This window comes from Festucalex cinctus, chromosome 6, assembly GCF_051991245.1.
Source record: "Festucalex cinctus isolate MCC-2025b chromosome 6, RoL_Fcin_1.0, whole genome shotgun sequence".
In the NCBI taxonomy this organism is placed as follows: domain Eukaryota; kingdom Metazoa; phylum Chordata; class Actinopteri; order Syngnathiformes; family Syngnathidae; genus Festucalex; species Festucalex cinctus.
Genome location: NC_135416.1, coordinates 21,438,518 through 21,460,860, shown reverse-complemented (window position 1 = coordinate 21,460,860; position 22,343 = coordinate 21,438,518). Strand labels below are relative to the sequence as shown.

The 22,343-nt window shown below is 38.2% G+C and overlaps 1 protein-coding gene and 2 long non-coding RNA genes across 10 annotated transcripts; 2 read left to right on the top strand and 1 right to left on the bottom strand.

The window, feature by feature from the left end:
• The first annotated feature begins 3,164 nt into the window (after positions 1–3,164).
• On the top strand, positions 3,165–4,361 carry LOC144020818 (uncharacterized). The gene is made up of 3 exons (XR_013283980.1): positions 3,165–3,555; positions 3,925–4,011; positions 4,093–4,361. It is a non-coding gene; the product is annotated as an uncharacterized LOC144020818 (long non-coding RNA).
• Positions 4,362–4,805: 444 nt separating this feature from the next.
• Positions 4,806–6,153, bottom strand: LOC144020817 (uncharacterized). Its single transcript, XR_013283979.1, has 3 exons — positions 5,874–6,153; positions 5,203–5,433; positions 4,806–4,930 (listed from the first exon to the last, which is right to left on the bottom strand). It is a non-coding gene; the product is annotated as an uncharacterized LOC144020817 (long non-coding RNA).
• Positions 6,154–6,587: 434 nt separating this feature from the next.
• Positions 6,588–22,150, top strand: qtgal (queuosine-tRNA galactosyltransferase). Of its 8 annotated transcripts, none has more exons than XM_077525251.1 (16): positions 6,588–6,689; positions 6,920–7,009; positions 7,188–7,280; positions 7,575–7,685; positions 8,065–8,197; positions 9,698–9,814; positions 9,993–10,092; positions 10,291–10,355; positions 10,986–11,051; positions 12,770–12,865; positions 15,443–15,538; positions 15,687–15,811; positions 16,383–16,518; positions 18,434–18,502; positions 18,582–18,656; positions 19,398–22,150. In XM_077525251.1, the coding sequence occupies exons 2-16, from the start codon at positions 6,939–6,941 to the stop codon at positions 19,476–19,478; spliced, it is 1,434 nt and encodes a 477-aa protein (XP_077381377.1). In that variant the 5' UTR covers positions 6,588–6,689; positions 6,920–6,938; the 3' UTR covers positions 19,479–22,150. The 8 variants fall into 8 exon arrangements, with proteins under 8 accessions (XP_077381377.1, XP_077381379.1, XP_077381374.1 ...); XM_077525249.1 differs by having other exon boundaries at positions 6,605–6,689; positions 6,833–7,009; XM_077525253.1 differs by lacking the exon at positions 7,188–7,280.
• Positions 22,151–22,343: the final 193 nt, after the last annotated feature.

The window sequence follows — 22,343 nt, the reverse complement described above, 5'->3', positions numbered from 1 at the left end:
TCTTGTTTAATGTCTGCGCACATATGAAATGAATCAAACGTGCACTGGATGTATTTGTGTTTGTCCAAAGACATATCAGCTGCTACATGTCACCGAACCTGAACTCTTGAAGAAATGCATTCACAAATTTAACACTGATCCAACAAATTTGATATTATGTATACAGCCCTGCAATAAATACCCTCTTGAGGATGCCACCATCTGATTTTTTTTTTTAATGAAAGGTGTTGCTAATGCATTGTCACTCAAATTCATATGAGTGGATCAAGTACATCCAGTTGAAGAGCACTGCAAATTAAAGACTAATCAGAACCCTGATGAATGGAGGGTTTATTGCCAGAGCACTGGTAAACATTAATACCAAATGAACTGAAGTGTGGTGAGGTTAACATTGTAAAAGCGTGCACAATCTCACCAACTATGTGCAGGTAACCACATACAGTGTACGCACATCATTACAGCTGCCATGCTGAGCGCTTTGTACAACTGTTCATTTTAATGCCTGGAACAAAGTCACACTTTTATCTATTGTTGTTGTTTCACCGACAAAAGAATGCATCCTTGTCCCATGGAGACACCTGGAACAGTGTATTCACATCAGTCATATTTTTTTCCCTGTAGTGGGCTGAAATTACATTTTAATCAGGCAAAACTGAATTTTCCTCCTAAAATATCGTAATCCGTAAGGCGGTAACAATATCGTAAAGTCGCTGTTCCGCTTTATCAATCTTAATGTCACGGTTTGATAATTATTGCAATATTTTGGGAACGCCCACAGTTTTGCAGGAAGGTTCAAAGTAAAGGGTCTTCATGTCTTCTTACAGGTTTCTGTCAAAAAGGCATCTGCAAATATAGGCTATATTACCCTATACTTCTGTCCTCGTCCATCCAATGTTTACATTCACAAACTTTTCCTCCAAAAGCTGTTATTGTTGCAGCAATAATAATGCTAATACTCACAAAATTGTTCACTAATTTAACAGAATTTGTCATAATTTATCAGTAGAAATTGGATACAGCCTACAAACAGTGATTAATTTGCTTAAGCCCCAAAATTAAAGTCGAGTCAGAAACACAGCCAACCAACAATAAATAAAATAATCAACTATAGCCTTGTTCAGTTTCTTTTTGTGTGCTTAAAAGTGCTTACATTTGGTGGGTTGTCTCGGAGGGGGTGAGCAATGTTCGGTAGCGTCAAGTAAACGAGCTCTTACCTACCGGTTGAGTAGAAGCAAGCTGTGGCAAGGTTTTTACTTTCTGGACCTGGATTTGCCATATCTGATGCTGTGGAAGATCTATTGATATTGTTCTTTACTTATAGTTTTTTTGTTTTGTTTTTTTTTGTTTTTTTTGCTCATTGTTATCATCTTGATACTTCCGCGGAGGCCTTATGATCACAGTAGCATCATCGTGTCCACTACAATAAAGCTGCACCTTGTGGTCCTTAAATTCCCATGCACGAGGTGACCACTAGATGGCAGACCTGGTTTACAGATTTCAAGTGCTGCTAATTATAAAGGGTGAGCTCAGCTTCACTTGTAATGGGTTTTATAGTGGAGTTTGACAAAACGTGCAATAAAATCCACAATTATTACGGTAAAAGCCAGCCTTTTAGTTAAAGTCATTTGTATCTGCTGAATTAGGTTTCATCAAGCTGGAAATGACACAAGTTGTCTTAAAATTAAAGATACATAGTTGGTTTTAAATTTAGCTTCCTCCCACATGCCAAGAAAATACTTCTTGGGTTAATTGAAGACTCAAAAAGTGTCCGTCGGTGTGACTGTAGGGGTGAATGCATGTATGGTGACCAATTCAAAATGGAGTAGTTTCATAGCTTTGTAGCTCAGTCCAGTCATTTGGTTTTAAGTTACATTCGTGGTAAATTGTGTTGCAAATTGCAATGTTATTTATTTATTTATTTATGTATTTATTTATGTATAATTATGTTATTTATTTATGTCAACTTACCAAATAATTCCTGTCTGCATGTGATGTTGCACAACACTCAATATGAAATCATACATTCTTTGATGAGGTTGCATGAACACATTCCATTTTCCTAACATCTGGTTCTGCATTGAAAAAAAAAAATCAGGTGCAGTCTGAACTCAGACCTCAACAGCTGCAGCCTCGACCTTCTAGTTTTCTGCATACAAAAGTACGGTACTATATCGTGTCGGGTTGATACGGAGTGAACTGGACAGATAACAAGGAATAACCGTGAGAACACTTGCAGATTATTGTGGAATTTTTTTCCAGGTACCTCATGCCTCATTGATCAGCAAGCAGTATAAATGCCACAACCATGATCGATTCAAGGGCCAAAGCAGAACTCTTGAGACTAAAATATGAATAATATACTGCATACATCAGTATACTAGTAGCTTTTATTCCAAGTCTGGCTGCTTCTGTCCATCACCATTAGTCCAAATTAGACATCTGGTTTGCTTCTCTTACCGAGGGCCAAATTCGAAAGGTTTGTCTGGAGTCTTGCTGTGTTTCGAAGGCCAAGCTGCAGTCCACCTGAGCCAAAAGTTCTCATGATTACATTTATCATGCACTCAAGCATGACAGTATATTTCCTAAACTTGGTTTCAGCCTTTTGTCCCCTTGAGCTGTTGTTCCTGGCCTGCAATTAGATGGGCCATCACGTTTAAAGAAGCATTCGGATAAAGGTCAGTATGATCAACGTGGAAACAATTAACAATAATCTGCGCACAGACTAATGTAATAAACTACATGTGCATATCGTGTTTCTTTAGTCACGTCTGCGTCTAACAAACTATCCTGTGAGGTGCCCTGATTGGGGTGGATTGAGTGTCTGTGCACATGTGGAGTGAAATGTTAATGAAACACATACAGGAAGCAATACAGAGGAATACAGTAAAATTAAGTGTGGATGATGGTTTGTTTACATGTGCCATGCGACTGACTGGCAACCCAAAGTCAACTGGGATATTCTTCATCTTGTAGATAGAAAATGGATGGAGGGATATTTAATTTAATTTAATTTTAATGTTGAAGCCGTGAGCAAATCACCACTTTTCCCACATGCCTTTCCTTTTGAGTCATGTGCTGCCGCCTATTCAGTCGACATTATTTTATGCATTGATTTTGAGTGGTTGTTGTTTTTTCCCTTATAGGTCGCTTGCACATCGTAATGCATCATGGGAGTTTTTCCTTCGGGCGCCATATTGGGTGTCCGCCGGTTCACAAGGTACACTCGCGAGTTACACGGTAGAGCTTATCAACCTGATGTAATTTTCGCAGTATTTTCACGATTTACCGGAAGATCAAAAACAACGATACAGGCAGAAGGTGTCTCTGTGTGGCGGGATTGATCCTAATTACGTCCTGACCAAGGGTGATTTTTTTTTTGACGGAGAAAGCTTGCTGGCCAAATGTGACATCTCTGGACATCTTTCCCTACCTCGCGTTGACAACATGCTCCATAACACGCCAACAAATCCCTGGAGGCTTACAATTATTTTGTAAGCGGGTGGATACAGAGTGTAAACTTTAACATCGCATCAGAAGAAACGGTTGCTGTTGTACGTAAGTAAACCACATGGTGTTGGTAATTCTGCACACAAAAATGTTGATTTGTTCTCAGGCTTCCTGTTATCATTGTGTTTACATGCACAGCTAGGTTTACCTGATGTGTTTTTTCTAATCATTTTATAACAGGCAAATATGGCAGAGCGTATAAGAATAAAAAGTAACTATGCACAGCCTCCCCGTGGCTTAATTAAATTTAATGCTACCCTTTCACTAGTTACATGTTACTTAATCAACTTATTCTAAATGGTTAAGGTTAACCACTCTCAGAGGACGTATTTTTAGTTTCAGTTTCCAGTACAATAAAACGTGTTCATGGTAACTACTGAGCATACTGACAGCTTTTCTTATGATCTCACGGTTAAGGAGGCTGTCACAACACCCAATTTCTGTCTGGTGCCAGATGGCAACAATTCCCATCACTTGTCACGACAACACCAATAGTATTACCAGGTATGTATGGCTTTACTTTTTGTAGTTTCTTATTTAATTCTATGTTTCATATTTTCATTACAATGTTTGTAATATTTTCAGATTCAGGCACAGATGAGTTTAACTGGACGGACTTCTGCGACTTTGTGGTGTGGACAAAGTGTGATTGAGCGAGTCCACCCAGATCGCTCGTTTTGGCCAGCTGGAAAAGCCAGAGTTTTTTTTTCCCAAAGTCCCCTCCTTACCTGAACTGCTCGGGAGAGCATTTACTAGATCAGCAGTGGACTTCCAGTGTTCCTGCTCAGCCGCTGTCACCTACCACTTGCTCATGTACTTCAAAGATGCGGAATAAAGTAGTTTTTTGTGCTGCAGCAGATTGTAAAATCAAATGATATCACTTGAAGTGTGCCAATCTAGACTGCCAAAAGGACAGTGGTTTTGTGACAAGTGTGAAACAAGGATTATTGGGAAAACTGTAACACAGTACTGGTACTTGTCTTACATTAAACAAATTTAAAAGAGAGCAACTTTTTCCTCTGTACATAGCATAATGAAAGTCATTGCGTACCCCATCAACATTACATCATACCGTCATCTCAGGATGGTAGGCACCTGTGCTAAAATAAACTACATTAATTAACAGTTCAATTTTTAACCCTGAAATTACTACATCTAATCATTATTCACTTCATTTTTTGTGCTTTTAGAAATAATAGAGATTTATGCCATTACTTTAAGAGGGACCATATTGCACATTGAGTCAAATCCTGTCATTTGTATTATGTATAGCTTTGTAAACAAACCCAACAATAAAATTTGTATAAACGCTGCCTTTATTAGCGCCAAACAAACAGTCGCATGTTGTCCTCCTCCAATGCTTTGATGCTCGCCTTCGTTTCCATCATGTCATTGGCAATCAAGTCGGTGTGGCATGAGATCCCTAAAGAAAAAAATAAAGAAAAAAATCACAAAAAAATACGGTACCAGTAATAGGTTTAATATAGTAAAGTAGTATAGTTTTTTTGTCAGTGTAAAAGAAATGTACACATTTTGTTGCATTTTTTAATGTATGAACATTGCTACAGGCAAATACTTATTTCTATAAACACTTCCAAATGTCTCTAAAATATAAGGTGCGTGTACACACACAAACAAACACATACATTCACTCATGCATACAATATATCATGTAATGAATTCTGAGTGGCATACCAGAGTCAATGATGTCAGCAGTACTTGAGGGTACAGGTTACTGGAGCCATCTGGCTGCATAACTGCAACAATCTCTGCCACTTCGAGTCGTCTTTTCTTTGCTTGTCTCTCCTGTCCACGTTCATATCTTGGCACCGACTGGGCTGAGACATAGATGTTGTAACTTGGGACCCAACTTTAATGTTGGAGCCCAGTCGGGATGATTGGACAGAAAAACGGGCGCAGGGCGACCTGTTAAAATAAACAAATATATAAACAAATAAAATATGGAAAGACTGGTTATTTTACCGCAGTAGGGTGGCCGTGAATAAGTTCTTTAGCATGATGTGTAGGCTACCGGGGGTCTGTTTTCTTGCATCACCCCCGGGGGTCTGTTTTCTTGCATCAGCCCCTTCTGTCTCTTTTTTTTCCAAGTTTACATTTTGCCACCAAAAAACATGTTATCGGCATTAAAAGCCCAAGACTAATCAATCCAATTTCAGCAGTAAACACTTTGCACTGGCACTACTTGGGTGAAAATGTTCGATGTTAGCTTTCGGCTAACGTCCGCTAGCCAGCTTGTACTACCGAACTTGCTTGCTCATGAATCCAAAACATAAGCAACTTGCCCATATATGGGCGGTCGAAACGTTAGTAATCCTCATGCATTAAATAAAGGTAAACAAGCTTACCGCTCACAAAGTGATCGCTGCACACACGAGCCCAAAGTAACGACTTCCCTCCGGAGTCCGCACTCCTCTGTCTCCAGGCCCTGGTTCCTAATTATTTTCGGAATTCGGAAAAAAGACCGACCATTTTCCCCCTTGGCTTTGTTCGAACAGCCAACGATGCAGCAACAATGTACCATTTTAAACGCAGAAAACAAACGTGATAGATACGTGTTAGACCGAATCGCTACGTAAATGGAGGCCACCCAGCATGGCGACTACGAGAAATCCGAGGCGGAAGTGACGACATGCGCAAGCGACCTATACTAACATTTTTTTCTCGAACTAACATTAAAATGTAATGATTCTGTGGTCTTTACAGCATATGTGCCTAAGACATATTAAAACGTTTTCGAAAATAAAACAAAAACAGAATCTTTACGGTATTTATTGATTTTGTAGCAACAATTTAAAACATATGTTCACACGTAATACCACATACCACATGATGTGGTATTAGGCTAACCATATGTATGACCGTAATCTATAACTATAAGATTTTTGGGGGTCCTCCTTGTGAAAAGTGCTACATTACTACTTCATTATTTGTAGTCCATTCACATAAGATTGGGCGGTCAATGTGACGTCACTATGATTGACAATAGTAATCGCGAATCAGGTTTCGTCCTTTGTCTAAGGTTAGCCAATCAGAGAATGAGATTGATTGTTTGCGGAAATCATAGCACAGTTGGCTCCCCCAGTGCACATATCAACGAGCCCCTCTTGTAAAAGTGTCCAGAAGAGTGCCACAATTCAAAATAAACACATCTTCGTGTTTCGGTGAGTGACATAGTTTTAAAGTACAAGTGATGACGGCCCTAAACTATTCGCAGTAGCCCGTAATTGTCTGTTTATTCCTCGTAGTAAGGAATAATTGTACGGTAATCGAGATATGAATATAAATGTATTGCCATTTTTCTCAGTCGCTTTGCTATATTCCTCGGATCAGAAGTGAAATTTGCAAAACATTGTGGCCGTGCTTCCCATGCAAAAACACACACATGTGCCAGCTGCTTGACAACCACAGCCATGGCATCCACTTCCGGGACAGCGAGGGACAGACGTGTGACGGCGTCAAAGCGTAGGATACAGTACATACGGTACGCAAATGTATTAGTACTTAACTATATACCAGTGAATAGTTTTATAGCGAAGCTTGTGGTAAAGATGTACGCGAGCGTTGTGCACTCGCCTGTCCACTTAAGTGAATGCGAATCATGATTATCGCCAACGTCATATTTCTGTCGCAACGCGCGCTAACTGCAACTGTTTAAAAAGCGATACAATGCATCGTATTGTATGGGGAGCCACCAATACTCGATCCAGGCTGATACAGTTCACATGGCTGAGTCATCACAGTCCCAAGCCCAAGTGAGTGGCAAACTTTTATTTTAGTCAATCAAGGCACATAACACATGCACGCACAAAATGTAGATAGAGCAACACCACATGTTCCAGTGGAATGTGTTTTTATTGTTGCCAATTTTATGTCGGTAAATTCTAATAAACATGCACTTTACACATCCTTTTTGATTGATGTTTTACTTTTTTTCTTTAAAAAAAAATGTGCTTATTTTTTACTGAACCCATAGAAGAAATATCATATCGTTATTGCGATATCTGGCAAAAATATTGGAATATGATTCTCCACCTCATATCACACAGACCTACCACTCAACGTATTCTAGGGGGAGCCACCAAAACTCCATCCAGGCTGGCACAGTTGACATCCCTGGGAGTCCTGAGTCCTCATGGTCCCAAGCCCAATGTTTGCAAGTGAGTGGCAAACTTTTATTTTAATCTGTCAAGCCACACAACACATGCACGGACACAGTGATGCAATTAACGCGTCACGCACACACAAACACAACTTATGTTGGAGCATAAAACTGTTATTTACAGTATCATGAAAGCACAGTTGCACTTGCAGCACAATGTGAGTTTAATTGTTTTTATTGACAATTTTGTTAAAGTTGATGACTGTCACTAAGTTCTAATTTTAAAAATTGCACTTAACACATCCTTTTAAATTGATATTTTGCTTTTCCCTTAAAAAAAAAAAATGCTTTAAAAAATGCTTAATTTTCACCGAACCCAAAGTAATGTTATCAAGATATCTGGCAAAAAGATTAAGATGTGAAATTTTGTCGCACAGCCCTAGTAAGCATGCATGTCCAGACGAAGTGTTCGAGGCGAGTATGAAGCGGCCAAAGCGACTTCGCACCTTAGAAAATGGAGCAGAGGCAGCACCTGAAGGGCAGGAGGAGCGCCAGAGTGCAGTGGACGTGGTGAGTGGGAACACCTTCGATTGTGATGGTTACTCTTTTTACATTTAAGTTGTGTTATTCTTAACCACTTTTCCAATAACCAGGCTGCCGTATCCTATACGCATAGTAGTGCATAGGGCCCCGTAGGGCGTTCACCATCGTCGGTGTGGGGCCCCGTTTCCAGTGAAGAGTGTGCATGTCATTGCTGAACACTCCAACATACTCTTAACATGTCAAAACAGCCGTTAGCACCCGTGCCAATGTATTTACTAGGGATGTACCAATATCCAAATGTCGTGATACAATAAATGTTACGATATGAACCTAACGATGCAATAGTTATCACAATATTGTGGGGAGGTTGGCGATATAAAGAATGCTCATGATACTTTTTAGAAACTCGCAATATTGTGTTAAAAAAAAAAAAAAACTTATATTGGAAAAAATTTACATTATTATGTCTTTGTACATTAGCAGTGACAAAGAAAATAGTCTTGGCCATGTCACATGTCACTGTTAGGTGCTGGCTAAGCTGTGCAAGGTAGCATGATCTATGTAGTTTACAATGTTTGTGGTCAGATGAAGCGGGTGAAATGTTTTTTTTTTTTGTTTTGTTTTTTTAATACAGAAATTTTGAAAAATATTTGGAGGTATGACTGATTTGTGGCATTGGCCAAAACATTCCTAATTAAAATTCAACTGCACTAATACACATACCACCAGAGGGTGCTAGAACTGCACAAATGGAAAACAACCTGCATTTGTAACAGATGTGCTGCTTTTAAAACTCATTCACTGCCAGTCATTATAGAAAATTTTTACATTTCCAATACTCACGTGATATTACATTCAATAATTATATATAAACCGAATCTACCAAATAACAGAATAGACTCCCTACTTTTTGCCCCGTCCCGTTCTTTTATAATTGACAGCAGAAAAATGTAGGTTTGCCAAAATACAGCCATTTCTCCCATGGACTCTGAAACTGTGTTTATTTCCTATAAAATGGGGCAATGATGTCATCTACCGGTGGTTGGGCATCAGTAAAGTTGTTTCCAAGTTTGATATTTACAGTGGAGCATGCTCAGATTCGCCCCCATTTAGCACCGCTCTAAAAAATACAATTGACAAGTATACTTGTCAAAGGCAGTGAATGAGTTAATATGATGTGAAGATGATGATTATTGTGGCAATTTTAATATCGCACTTATCGTTGCATCCTTAGTAATTTACCCCTGAAAAAAAAAATTGTATCACTCACCACGAGAGCGCGCTTGCATTGCAGGCGACATTACTACATTTGTTTTCATTTTCAAATTGCAAATTTAAGAATTTAATATTTTACATACTTATATCCTCCACATTTTTTTCTTATGTAGTTGAAGTAAGAAATCAATGAACCCATTTTTTTTTGTTTTCTACCAAACAATGTTGACAAAATAAGTAGCAGACCATAATTTCACATTTGAATGGATTCTATGGTAATTTACTGATGCATCAATATCGTGTTCGTCACAGAGTATCATCATGCCCATGTACAACGCCTCCTGTTGGTTAGATGAATGTCTGCAAGCAATATTGGACCAAGACTTCTCCGGGATTATGGAACTATCCATTTTTGATGACGCCAGCACTGTATGTTTGATTTAGCCACACGTATCTGCTTTGTGTTGAAATATGTATGAATCTATCTATCTATCTATCTATCTATCTATCTATCTATCTATCTATCTATCTATCTATCTATCTATCTATCTATCTATCTATCTATCATTCTATTTATCTATCTATCCATTTTTTTTTTGCCCTCTAGGATGACTCCAGAAAAGTGGTGGATGCTTGGAGGGAGAGGTTGGAGGGAAGGGGCATCTCAGTGGTGATCAGTGGCCACAACTCTAACCAACCAAGAGGAGGTCAGTTATGTTGTAATGAGAGATCGGTCCTCATCTTAGATGCAAATTCTGTCTTATTTATCCAATTCTGTCCCGCCTCCGCCATTTTGTGCATTGCTTGAATAAAAATGACTTCCACCTTGACATTGTAGCAACACACCATGTCATTTGGAAGTGCCAAATGGAAACCTAAAGAAACTTTGTTGATTTTTCTTTCAGTGGGCTATGCAAAGAATATGGCAGTAGCGCAGAGCTGTGGAAAATACTTGTGCTTTCAGGATGCGGTAAGTGCGCGTAAGCTTATGTTAGTTCTATTAAAACGTCAGTTGTCTTCTAAGGTCCAACTTGAAAAACTTGTAATGGAAAGGCCATCTGGACTGGAGCCTTCTGTCACTAATCAAATTAAGTTGACCTCATCGCTCCTACTTAGTTTTGCTTTTAAACTGCACATTTTCTTCCTTCCATTGGAGCGTCCATCAAAAAGCAGTGCCTGACAGGCCGATTGCATTCTCATAAAACAACTTGCCCGATTAGCTCTCTTATACTCGTCTCTGCTCGACACAGTTCAAGTCCTTTTTCGAAATCCGGAAGTAGATGAAGTAGAAGGGTTTCTTTTAGACTTTATCTAGCACATGCTAAATGTTGTTACACGTGTGATCTTTTCCTCCCACGTGCATGATTACATACATTCAAAGAAAATCCGTTCCAGATGAGGAGATGGGGTGGGGGGAAGCTGCTCAGATTCATTCATGTTAGGTTTTTGTTCTCTTTGAGGTAATCAAGTTTAATAAGATTTATAATAAGCATTATCTTAAAAAAAACTCCATAGTCACAGAGACCACATTCTTGCTATGTTTGCATGCTGACTCACATTTAAAATGTATTCTGAATGACTGATAGTGTGTATGTTGCAGGATGACATCATGTTGCCCCAACGAGTTCGGCTGCAGTTTGAGGCTTCTGTCCTCCACTCAAACACTGTAAGTAAGAGTTTCATCATTGACTTCCTTCCCTTTTCCTCGCCCCACCTTTTTTTCACCTTCTGTTGTCTGTCCTTCACACCGCTCCCTCAGCCAGAAGGCGCCATTTTTGTCTGCATTAATGTGTTTTGCAGACCAGTGTGCTGGAAGGGAATGGAATCCAAATCTTAGTAATGTTAGCACAATGCGAGCGACTGTGTTGGCGTGCCATGATGTTGGCATGCAGAACAGTGCGAGTATCCGGTGTTGACGCTTTCCGTGGCCCTCCAGGTCAGGGGTTGGGGGTCATGTGTGTGAGGGAAGTGAGGGAGACAGCACAGATACAGCAGGCCTGCCGCGCTGCACAAACAGCCTGTCCCTTTCTGTTACGCCTGCCATTTTTTCATTTGACAGCTCTGTGTCAAAATGCAAAATAGCTTTCTTTTTTTAGTTTTAGTTTTGACAAGCTTCTCCCATCTGCTTGGTATTGACTGTAGAGTTTGGGTTAACATTATGGCAAAAGCTATTGAAGAGTTTATAACTAAACAAGTGGTCTGGTTGTGAATAACTGATTAAATGGCTGGCCAATTAATTCGGCTAATTATGGCCCTTCAAACATCGGCCAAAATAATGTTTGTGGGTCCCTGTGGAGCTCATAAAATATACATATATATTTTTACATATTTAATAAAATTAAATTTAATTAAAAAACAATAATATACAAAAAATGTCAGTCCAAATTTATAAGTTGTCAGAAAAGGAGAGACAAAAGGTAGATCAAAAAGTACTTTAAAAGTACCTAAACATATCCATAAAGTGACGATAAAATGTCCAAAAACCATGTAATGTAAACAAAATTGGAAAAAAAAAAAGTCAGAAAAAATATAAAAAAAAAAAAAAAAAAAAAAAAAAGCAGAAAATAAATACTGTAGTTCAAAAAGTAACCGTATAAATATCCCCCAAAAAATAAAAAAGAAGGGCAGGAAATTAGCATCAAAGTGTTTGGAATTTCCCAAAAAGTCAGAAATTAATTATAAAAAAGGCAGAAAAGAAACCATTCAAAAAGTAACTATAAAATATCCAACAACAAAAGAAGAAATTACCCAAATTACCATAAGATGGCCAAAAAAATAAAAGACTGTCAGAAGTGATCGCAAGAAAGGCAGAAAAAAGTAAAAAAATAAATAAAAATAAAAAACTGCCAAAAAAAAAAAAAGGGAACGATATAGGCAGAAAATTACCATAATATATTCATAAAGTTGCAAAAAAAAAAAAAAGTCAGAAATCTGACAGAAATGCATAAAAGTCTCAAAATGTATGAAAAACTAAGTCTGAAAAATTGCACACAAAAAATAAAATAAAATAAAATAACGGAAGACGAATGGCAGAAGAAAATGAATCTCAAAGTTTTGGATGCTGCATATTTTTTTTGTTATGGTGCTGCTTTAATGAGCTTTTGGGCCCTCAGTACATTACACTAACACTAACTTGTTTCATTCATCATAATGTTCAAAGTTTTGCGGCTCTAGACAGATTTTTATTATCTATTTGACCTAGGGATCTTTTGACAGTAAAGGTTGCTGACCCCTGCTTTAGATTATGTATGGTCCAACCTCTGGAGCATGTGCTTATTGTATTCAATGTACCAATGAAAGTAATTCTGTAATAGTTTCAAATGTTTTCAAAGGTCTGAAAAGAAACCATGTTGACCTTCTCATAAATGTATGTTTTCATTTTAGTTGATAGGCTGTCGAGTTCTGCGGCTTCCAGAAGGATCCACGGAACGCTACACCCGCTGGATCAACACAATCACTCAAGATCAACTCCTCACACAAGTAAACACTCTGAGCTCGCTACACTCTGTTTGCATGGGCCTTTCAAAGGGGTCACGTGGCAGGTCAGTCTAAAACAGGATACATACCTGGCCCTGGCCATTTTCCACGGAAATGTGCCAGCGGACTAGACGCTGAAGCTCCAGGATCGCCGATGACCTTTTTGTCATTCAGTCCCATCAGAGGAAGCTGCTCACGCTGCCATCTGTCAATAGTGCAAAATGTTAGTAGAGTTGTGGAATTGTTAGTTTTGCAAACAAAACTGCACTGTGAGTTTACTGAGCAGACAGATTGTCTTCCATCTGCAGGGGACATCTGGGTATGCTTATAGTGCTGCAATAGTTCACATCCACATTGCCAAAATACTGAAGTTTAATCCAGATGGTGTGTATTTCGCTTGACGAGTGAGGAGCACGCGCAGTCAGCCAATTATAGAACAAAACTGTAGGAGACAACCAATCCCCTCACTGATTAGAAGTGAAGTATTTCATGGGGAAACCAGTTTCGTAAGGTTGGATATCATCCATGTTCTAGGACAATATGGGTCATTGCTAGTTTAGTGGTTCACTGACTTGACTTTCATGACCACTTTCCACTCAATGAGTTTCAGAATGAATGATTTGCCTCAATGTGTCCTGTGATTGACTGGCAATTAAGTCGCCTAAGGTAAAACTGTCATCAGCTCTAGTTCCACACCTAAATGAGCATGAATAGAAAATAGACAGATAAAGTTTTATGATTATTGACGACCACTTTGAGAAGGGATGGTTGCATATTACGTAAAAGAAAGATGCTGATATTGTAAATACATTTAGAGACTTAGACTTAGACTTAGACTTGACTTTATTGATCCCTTTGGTATGGCTCCCTCTGGGAAATTTACATATCCAGCAGCAGTAAGAACAGAAGAAAATAAAAAATAATTCAATCAATCAATAAATAAGGTTATTACACCAGAGATTAAATTAATAATAATAATAATAATAATAATAATAATAATAATAATAATAATAAATAAAATAAAAAATAACAATTCACTCTCTCAATAAATAATAATAACTAACAATAAACATAGACTGTCAATAGAGTTAAAAAAAAAACGAAAAAGAAAAAAAAAAAACTACCCCTAACAGCTGACAAATAAATTTAGCAGGAATAAACATTGCGTATACTATTTTTCAATTTATGTAGCAGTGGAATGTAGCATTGGAACTGCTGTTGCTGTCTGAGCAAAACACTGTCACCAAGGCAACAAGTCTCTCTCACTCAAACACACACACGCGGTCTGCATAATACCTTACCAGGCATTCAAGGATATTCATATGATATTACATTTCAAGAGAATGTGGTCATTCCTCCATTCTGTAGCTTTCAAACCGCCCATTTTCCTTGTACTTCTCTTTCTCCACATTCTGCGTCTTCGCCTCCACTTGCCAGATCGAGAAGCAGAGCCTAGGTAGATGTAAACCAGAGATTTACTCTGGGTGGTGCTTGCTTAACTTGATCCAGAGCAGGACTCTTGAGTGTTCATCTGCAGGACATTAGGTATGGTTATCAATAAACTTCCCAACCCTGCTCACTAGTCACATCCTCTGACTTTTCTCATGCTTTCCCCACATTCTTATTCGCCCGATTCATACATTTGGCCTTAACTTACATCTGCAACATGTTGAAATATTGCAACAGAGGAGCCACATGTATGTAGGTGGATGCAGCTGACTCTGAGGTTTTCGCAATGTTTTTCATCTGTGATCGTTTGAGCCATGAAATTATGCGCACATAAATGTTAAGTGCACACATTGACACATCTTGCGAAATATAGTGAGGCGATTGAGCAAAAACGAGATTAACCTGAAATCACCCCCACATGCTAAAGGCGACAACTGTCACAGGACACCCAAAGGACGCAAAGATGGAAAGAAGAATAAGGAGGGCTTGGAGAGCATTTATCTGTCAAGATATAAATAAACAACTCATAATGGGGTCCTGGTGTTTAAGGAGATGCAGCCAAAGAGAAGAAGAAGCCAAAACAAAGGCCTTAATCGGTGTTTCTCTTGTGCATGTCAGAAAGCATGTTGCTCGGGAGCACACTTTTAGCAAGGTTGGAAATTGACCTCTGCATATAACTTGTACTGTTGGGACTTTTTAAGGTTACTCACTGCTCAGTTATTATTCATGTGGATGGTGTTACTGCTTGATAATATTTATTGCTGCTTGGTAATATTTATTTTTAAAAGGGCAGAAAAGAAGACATTCAAACAGTAACCATAAAATGTCCAAAAATAAAAATTGCCATAAATTGTCCACAAAATTGTCAAAAATGTCTGGAAATTGATAGCAAAAAGGCAGTAAAAAAAAAAATTGTCCAAAAAAGGAGGACGAGAGGCAGAAAATTACCCTAATATGTCCATACTGTTTTGTGCATCACAATGTTCAAAGGTTTTGCGGGTCCAGACTAATTATTTGTTATTTATTTGACCTAAAATGGCTCTTTTGACAGTAAAAAGTTGCTGACCCCTGAAAGAGCTGTTTGTCCTGGTGTTTGATGTTGATGCTAAGATGGGTTTTTTTGCACCTTAGGTATACACTTCACACGGACCAACAGTCATCATGCCGACATGGTTCTGCTCACGAGAGTGGTTCTCAACTGTTGGATGTTTCGCCGAGGAGGGCAAGGTAAGACACCTTGACATTTTCACTCCAGATCATCTTGCCTATCCACAGCAATTAATTAAGTAAGATGAAACCTAGGGTATGGGTGTTAGACATTCAATCAAGATTTTGCAGGATTTAACTAGTTATCATCTTCTTCACTTCCACCCAGGGAGTCCCTGAGGACTTGATGTTCTTTTACCAGAGTCTTCGCCAAGGAGGACTCGTGACCAGAGTTGACCACTGCTTGCTGGTGTACCGTTACCACGAGAAGGCCGCCACACACTCGGTGAAAGAGTCAGTTTCACCGTGCACCCCCTCCTCCGCTCATCTCGTGCTCAAGCGCATGTACTTAGACATACTGTTGATCCTCCACCTATTCACAGCTGCCAACTGGCATCCCTCAACTCAACACGTACTGTACATGCAATACATGTATGCGTTCTGGAATGTCAAACTTCTCTCCGTCCCTTCTTTCACTTTTCTTCCTGTGCATCTCTTGATATCTCGCGTACACAGACCTTTACCAACCCTCCTCTCTGTCATCATCTATTATCCGTCTTATTTCGGGAAGCCTATTTCAAGCTCGCCTACTTTGCACCCAACCTCTTGACACCCTGTGAAACCATCGTCTTCCACAGCCTCGCACACGTAAAGTAATTATAGAGTTTGCGAGGTGGCAAGTGCATTCTAAAAAACCTGAGATGGTGTCAAAGGCGTACTGAGAAGATAGTCTAACACATGAGGATGTGTGAATTTATGAACGTGATTCTGCGTCTGTTATGTGAAATATGTGAACGCGTTGATGAGGCGGGTTAAAGGGACACGTATGTATATACGTAGCTTGACCATATGCGTCCGTTGTCAGGGAAACCATTTGGACCCTGCGAGTTGGATTCCTTCAGGAAAGAGTCCTTCGCCAATGGGAGAGCTTCACCATATGGAATGCTGGGAAACAGGGCCGTAAGCTGTACCGTTGCCTCAACGCCGTCAATCAGAAGAAAGTAAGTATCCATCACACAGTATACTGTGTGATGATGGATGGATGGATGGATGGATGGATGGATGGATGGATGGATGGAGTTACGTACGGCAAGAAGTCAAGTGTTAGAGTAACTCACAGACCACAGACTCAATTTCAACATTTTTTCTCCAAGTTTATCTAACTCCACACTAGAGTACAGAAGCGTATTGCATTGACTTGGGGGAAAAAAAAAAAAAAAACTCCTGTTTTTCTGACACATTTTTTGGGGGAGCTTCGTTTTTTTGAGTATTTTTTTCTGTTTTTCTGATTTTTTTTTTCTGTCATAAAAATAAAAAATAAAAAAATATTCAGAAAAACAGAAAAACAAAATTACTCCAAAAAACAGAGCACCAACTTCTGTTTTTAAGAGTTTTTTTGTTTTTTGTTTTTTACCTCTGAACTCCAAATGACTTGTTGCAGACCACTAACCTGTATATATGGCTGGATAGCCGATAGTCCATACACGCCAGTGTTTTTTATGACAGAAAAAAAATATTCAGTAAAACATATTCAGAAAAACAGAAAAATTAATTAAAAAAAAAAAAACTCAAAAAAAAAACAAAGCTCCCAAAAAAATTTGTCATAAAAACAAGAGATTTTTTTTTTTTCAAGTGAATGCAATACGCTTCAATACTACAGAGTTGAACTAACACATTCTAAATAGTGAATCATTTTTACACTGTGCCAGAGTTACTTAATAATACTGTGGGTGTTTCCCAGAAGTGTGAAAAGAATTCAAATGGTTGTATTCTTTAGTGCTGTCAGAGTTAAAGCATTAACTAATTAATTAATTACAAAAAATTATCGCACTAATCATGTATCAACGCAGATTAATCGCACTATTCATTTTGACCGCAAATGATCCTTTAGCTGATGGTAGCACAGGTTGTGTTTGAGAAATAAACATAACTACATGCATTGAAGTAAAGCATTTAATAAATGTTTGCGTATGACATTCAGAATATTTGTTCATGTCAAACTTTTTTTTTCCATTTGAAATTATGCAAGCAATTAACTGATTAGAAACACAGGAGGATGATAGCGTGTGCAGTGGATCAAAAAATGTTGACGACATCCTCATAACATTAAATGTCGAGAGAATTAACACATAGCAGGGGCACTTTAAATTTGGCGGGCAAAAAAAAAATCTAATAAATATTCTCAGATGTGATTAATCTGCTTAAAAAATGTAGTCATGTGACAGCTCTATTTTTTTGTATTAATTGCAAGAACACTGATTGCACAATTTAGCTAGAATTACCTTTACATTAGCTTTCTCTTTTCAAAAATAACGTCGCCTTGTTACTATAACACTAAAAACTCTGATTGTAAGTGAACACATCTTTGATTGTTTAAAGCTACTGACCGAAAATTGAATTTCAAATCGCTACTGCCACATGTGGCCGAAAAATGAAACTGCATTTTCCCTCCTTAACGTACACAACACGCACATGACACTCACATCTGCAGACATGGGGAAATTCGAACCCGAGTCCAATCTAAAAACTGCAGAAATTCCTATTATGAACAGCTGAGGTGTTAATCTACTCCCGGTAATTAAAAAATGTTTCAGTCATAAATGGTCAAATAAAAAGGCTATTGTAAAGATATTTTTGGGCAAATTGTTACAAAGTGCAGCTTCAACAATAAAACGTGAACAGTAACACTCCCAAAAGTCTTTATGGCAGCGTGGCAGAGCAGTTCTAATCAGTTGGGCGGAGCTTACTTTGAAGAACTCTCTGGAGAGTTAGTTTAACACGAAATGTCAAACATCTCCAACATTGACCTCCATTTAAATCCGACAGTTGTAAAAATATACTTTGGAGTCTGAAATCAACTCTGAAACATTTTCACACTCCAGTACTGTATTCATGACTGATGTTATTGTTTTTAAGGTCAAAGCTTTCTGTGATGTGGACAAGAACAAGATCGATAAGGGTTTTTACACATATGAGGACTCCAAGGTGAGAATCACAAAACACTTCATTCATATCTGTGCATCTCCAGCTCCCGTTGATTTCTCTTTTGATGCGCTCCGTTTAGGAGCGACCCAAGCCAAAAATCCCCATCCTGCACTACAAAGATGCGTCGCCCCCTTTTATCATCTGCGTCAAGCTGGTGAGCTGAAAGTGTTTTCGCGTGTTTGCTGCTCTGCAATTTGAGTTAACGACATAATGAGCGAGGACGTGTGCCCGGCACAGGACGTAGCGCACGGGAGGCCTGCAGGAAATGGCTGGAGACAGCGGCCTGATCTTTGAACACATGGCGCTTGTGTAAACAGCAACAGATCTGCTCGTTGAAAATTGTTGTCAAAATCTAAAAATTCAGTTTTTTATAAAAAAATTTAGCAGTGGCTTGTAATATGCACAGATGTGTTTTGTTTTGTTTTTTTGTTTTTTTTTGTTTTTTTTCAGGCTGCCAACTGTCAAATAGCATCCTTATCACTCTGATTCAGACATCAAATCTACACTGACCTCCATCAGCAGGCCTTACTAATTGGTCAATTATAGGAATTAGGCGTGGAGTCTGTAATTTTCTTTGAAAAACACCTGGACTCGATCCCAATTTTAGCAGCCAAATGCCACATTGCTCAAAGCAACAATAGAATGAACTGTGCTCACAAGCCAAAGTTAAACTTGATTACAAGTCATAAGCTTTTTGATGTGGGTGTTTTTTGTGCGTTTAAAAACTCCAATGAGATCTCTGAAGAAAGGAAATAGATGTAGAAAAGCATCGTTTTACTATGAGAAAAAATACTGTAATACGTCAAATGAGATTTTGTAGAAACACTTAGCTTTGTCTTTATTTTGTGCTCGCTAATTATTTTTCCCGCAACCGCAATGTTTCTGATGTGTTTAGGACATGACAGGTGGCGATCTAGAGGAAAACCTCAACTCATTACAGCTGAAAGAAGGAATCGACTTCTTCCATTTCAACTGACTGCTCGGAGCAACGACATAGACCGAGACTGGTACATCACTGTTGGACAAATTGATTCACGGGCGGAGATTTACGACACGCACGCACCTTTCCATCATTTTTGGGGGTTAATCTTTATTCAAAGTTCAGACAAGTTCAACTCCTTGCTGGGGGAAAAAAAAATATTGTTTTTGTGGGTACTCTCTCACAAATATTTCAAGGCTGATTTAAAATTTATGTAATTTTTTTACACGACAAATTCTCATGTACTTTTTTTTTTTTTTAGATAATTATAACACAAACATACCAAATAAAAGTTATATGATACATATTCATTAGTCTAATAAAGCCTATTTATTTGAAATGCATAATCCTCAGGTTTATGCCTTTAGTGTTTAATAAAGTATAATTACTCTAAATTAATGAGAGTATTTATTTAAAATGCATAAAGTATATTTTTGAATTGCACAATAATCAGATTATCTATACACGATACTGCTATGTGAAAAACTTTTTTTTTTTATATATATATATATGTTTTTGGGATGAAACTAATGCACACATCTCAAAAAACGTAAAAAATAAAATAAAAATAAAAATCCTTGACTAATACTAAATACATAAACCCGAGGATTATTTTAAGCCTATTTAGAATAAATAGGCTTTATTAGACTAATGGATATGTATCATATAAGTTTTATTTGTTTGGCCACATCATGATAACAATGAATAAGTGTAATGTTAAATAATCTTTTACATGGTTTATGTTCCTACAAACTATCAGTGATTAAACCAGTTTTGATGCAACTGTGAGTGCAAGTTGGTCCACAATTAACTCATTTGCTACCAAAAACGTATAAATATGTTTTTTTTATGGTTTAAGTGTCCCAAAGACGTATGTATACGTTTTTTTTTGTTTTTTGTTTTTTTTATACTAGAGCATACAGAAGGCTTTGATGCAGCCTCTCAACTGCAAAGAACGGTTGCAGAAATAGTAGTTATTACCCAAACAGCCAGCAGGTGGCAGCAGAGCAAAGGAAATCAACCAGGGCCATGTTGAAAAAAAGCTAAATTACTCACAATTCAAAATAGATTTGTGAAAATTGATTAAACTTAGCTATATTCTAATTCTAATTGCTGCAGAAAAAGATATAAATATACTTTTTTTTTTCCTGATGAAAGAAGAGACTTTAATCTTTTTTTGATAGGTTCCATGTTTTTATAGCAATAGAACATAATATTCTGTGGGACTTGCAAAATCAGTCAAAATCCAGTAAAAAAAAAAAAAAAAAAGTCGGGAGCGAACGGGATTGCTTCTGTGAAAATGGCTGGGAGTGAATGAGTTAATGACTCTCACCTGCTTCCTGACTTGCTGCACATTTCATATATGGAATGTATTTTGTATCCATGGTGGTGTTCTTAATTAATGGCAAGGAGATAGAAACAGATCTTCAACTGGGGCCCTCCAATGCCATTCCTTCATATTTAGCTTATTGGACTAAAAACATTTTCTTCAAAGATGACATGATGATTATAGCCATAAATTGTTAGTATTGAAGGAATCAAAGGTCTGATCTGCACACTTGAACTTTTTGAATGTTAAAAGATGTGAGGGAGTGCATCAGAACACCGAATTTAATATGGGTGCGGCCTCTCAATCTGATGCAACCACATGGAGACATCTGCTACAAACATGGACACAGCCTGCGCTTGTTTAGCATTCTCCAAGACGCCGATGAAACAATATTCTCTCCAAGAGAGCACAGCTTTGATACGTCAACCCTCACAAAAAAAAAAAAAAAAAAAAAAAAAAAAGTTGATTTTACCTCACAGAGCGTGAAACTTTTCTGCCTGGAGCCAAACAGACCTTGAACCACAAATCTCCTTCGGTGTTGCTGTCTTACTGTAAATCTGCACTATGCAACTTGGAAGGAACAAACTGGAGCATTGTGTTCAATGAATGAGCACGACTGTGTGGATCTGATAGCGGTATTTGTTTTCTTTAAGGTAGTCGAGCACTCGCGCCAATTAAGTATTTACAGTTGGGTAAATAAATGATGATGGCTTTGGAAAGCATATAGAAACGCATCTCCAGGGAGGTAAGTCAGAATTTGGTGACATTCATGGAGGCAAATTTATCAAAACAGTCCAAATACTTATGAACATTACTGTGTATGTTTTCCACACATACTGTTATCATCTTGCTTTCCAATAGGTCTGCACCGCAAGATGATTATCACGATTGTTCATCCTATTTGTCATATCTCGGGTCATGCAGGAGTAATGTTTGGGTCTTGTCTCATGTCTTGGTTAACGCCTGGGTTAAGTTTGAGTCCATGACCTGTTAAGTTGAGGTCAAGTGACTGTTTTGTACTGATGTAACCAGCATCAAGTTTCGACTGGTTTGAGGCTATGTGATGTTATATGATGTCAAGAATCTTTAATCGCGTTACTAGGTCAACAGCCAATCAGATAATTCCATGTCAGTACTGGTACCCACATGTCTACCCACAACCAATGAGATCCATTCAGTGTCTATATAAGCTGTCTGAGAAATATGTGTGTTGCCAGATTATTACTCACTGTTCCTCTGTGCTTCTCCGCAGCCCAAGGGGGGCTTGGCGTGTCGTGATTCTCGATGCATTCTCGTTTTTCATTTCGTCAAGTTATATGAATAAATAGTTAAAACCTTATTTGTGTCTGCGCTTTGGGATCCAACCCTGCACACAACAGTATTGCTTTCATCGAGCAGTCTCTCTTCAAAATAATAAAACAATCACTTCAGAATAAAGAAAATCAGAAGATGTTTACAGCAGTTTGGAACAAATGTTGCCTCCTTTGATTCTTGGTCACTGAGCCAGCTCACATCTTTAATCCAGGATGATG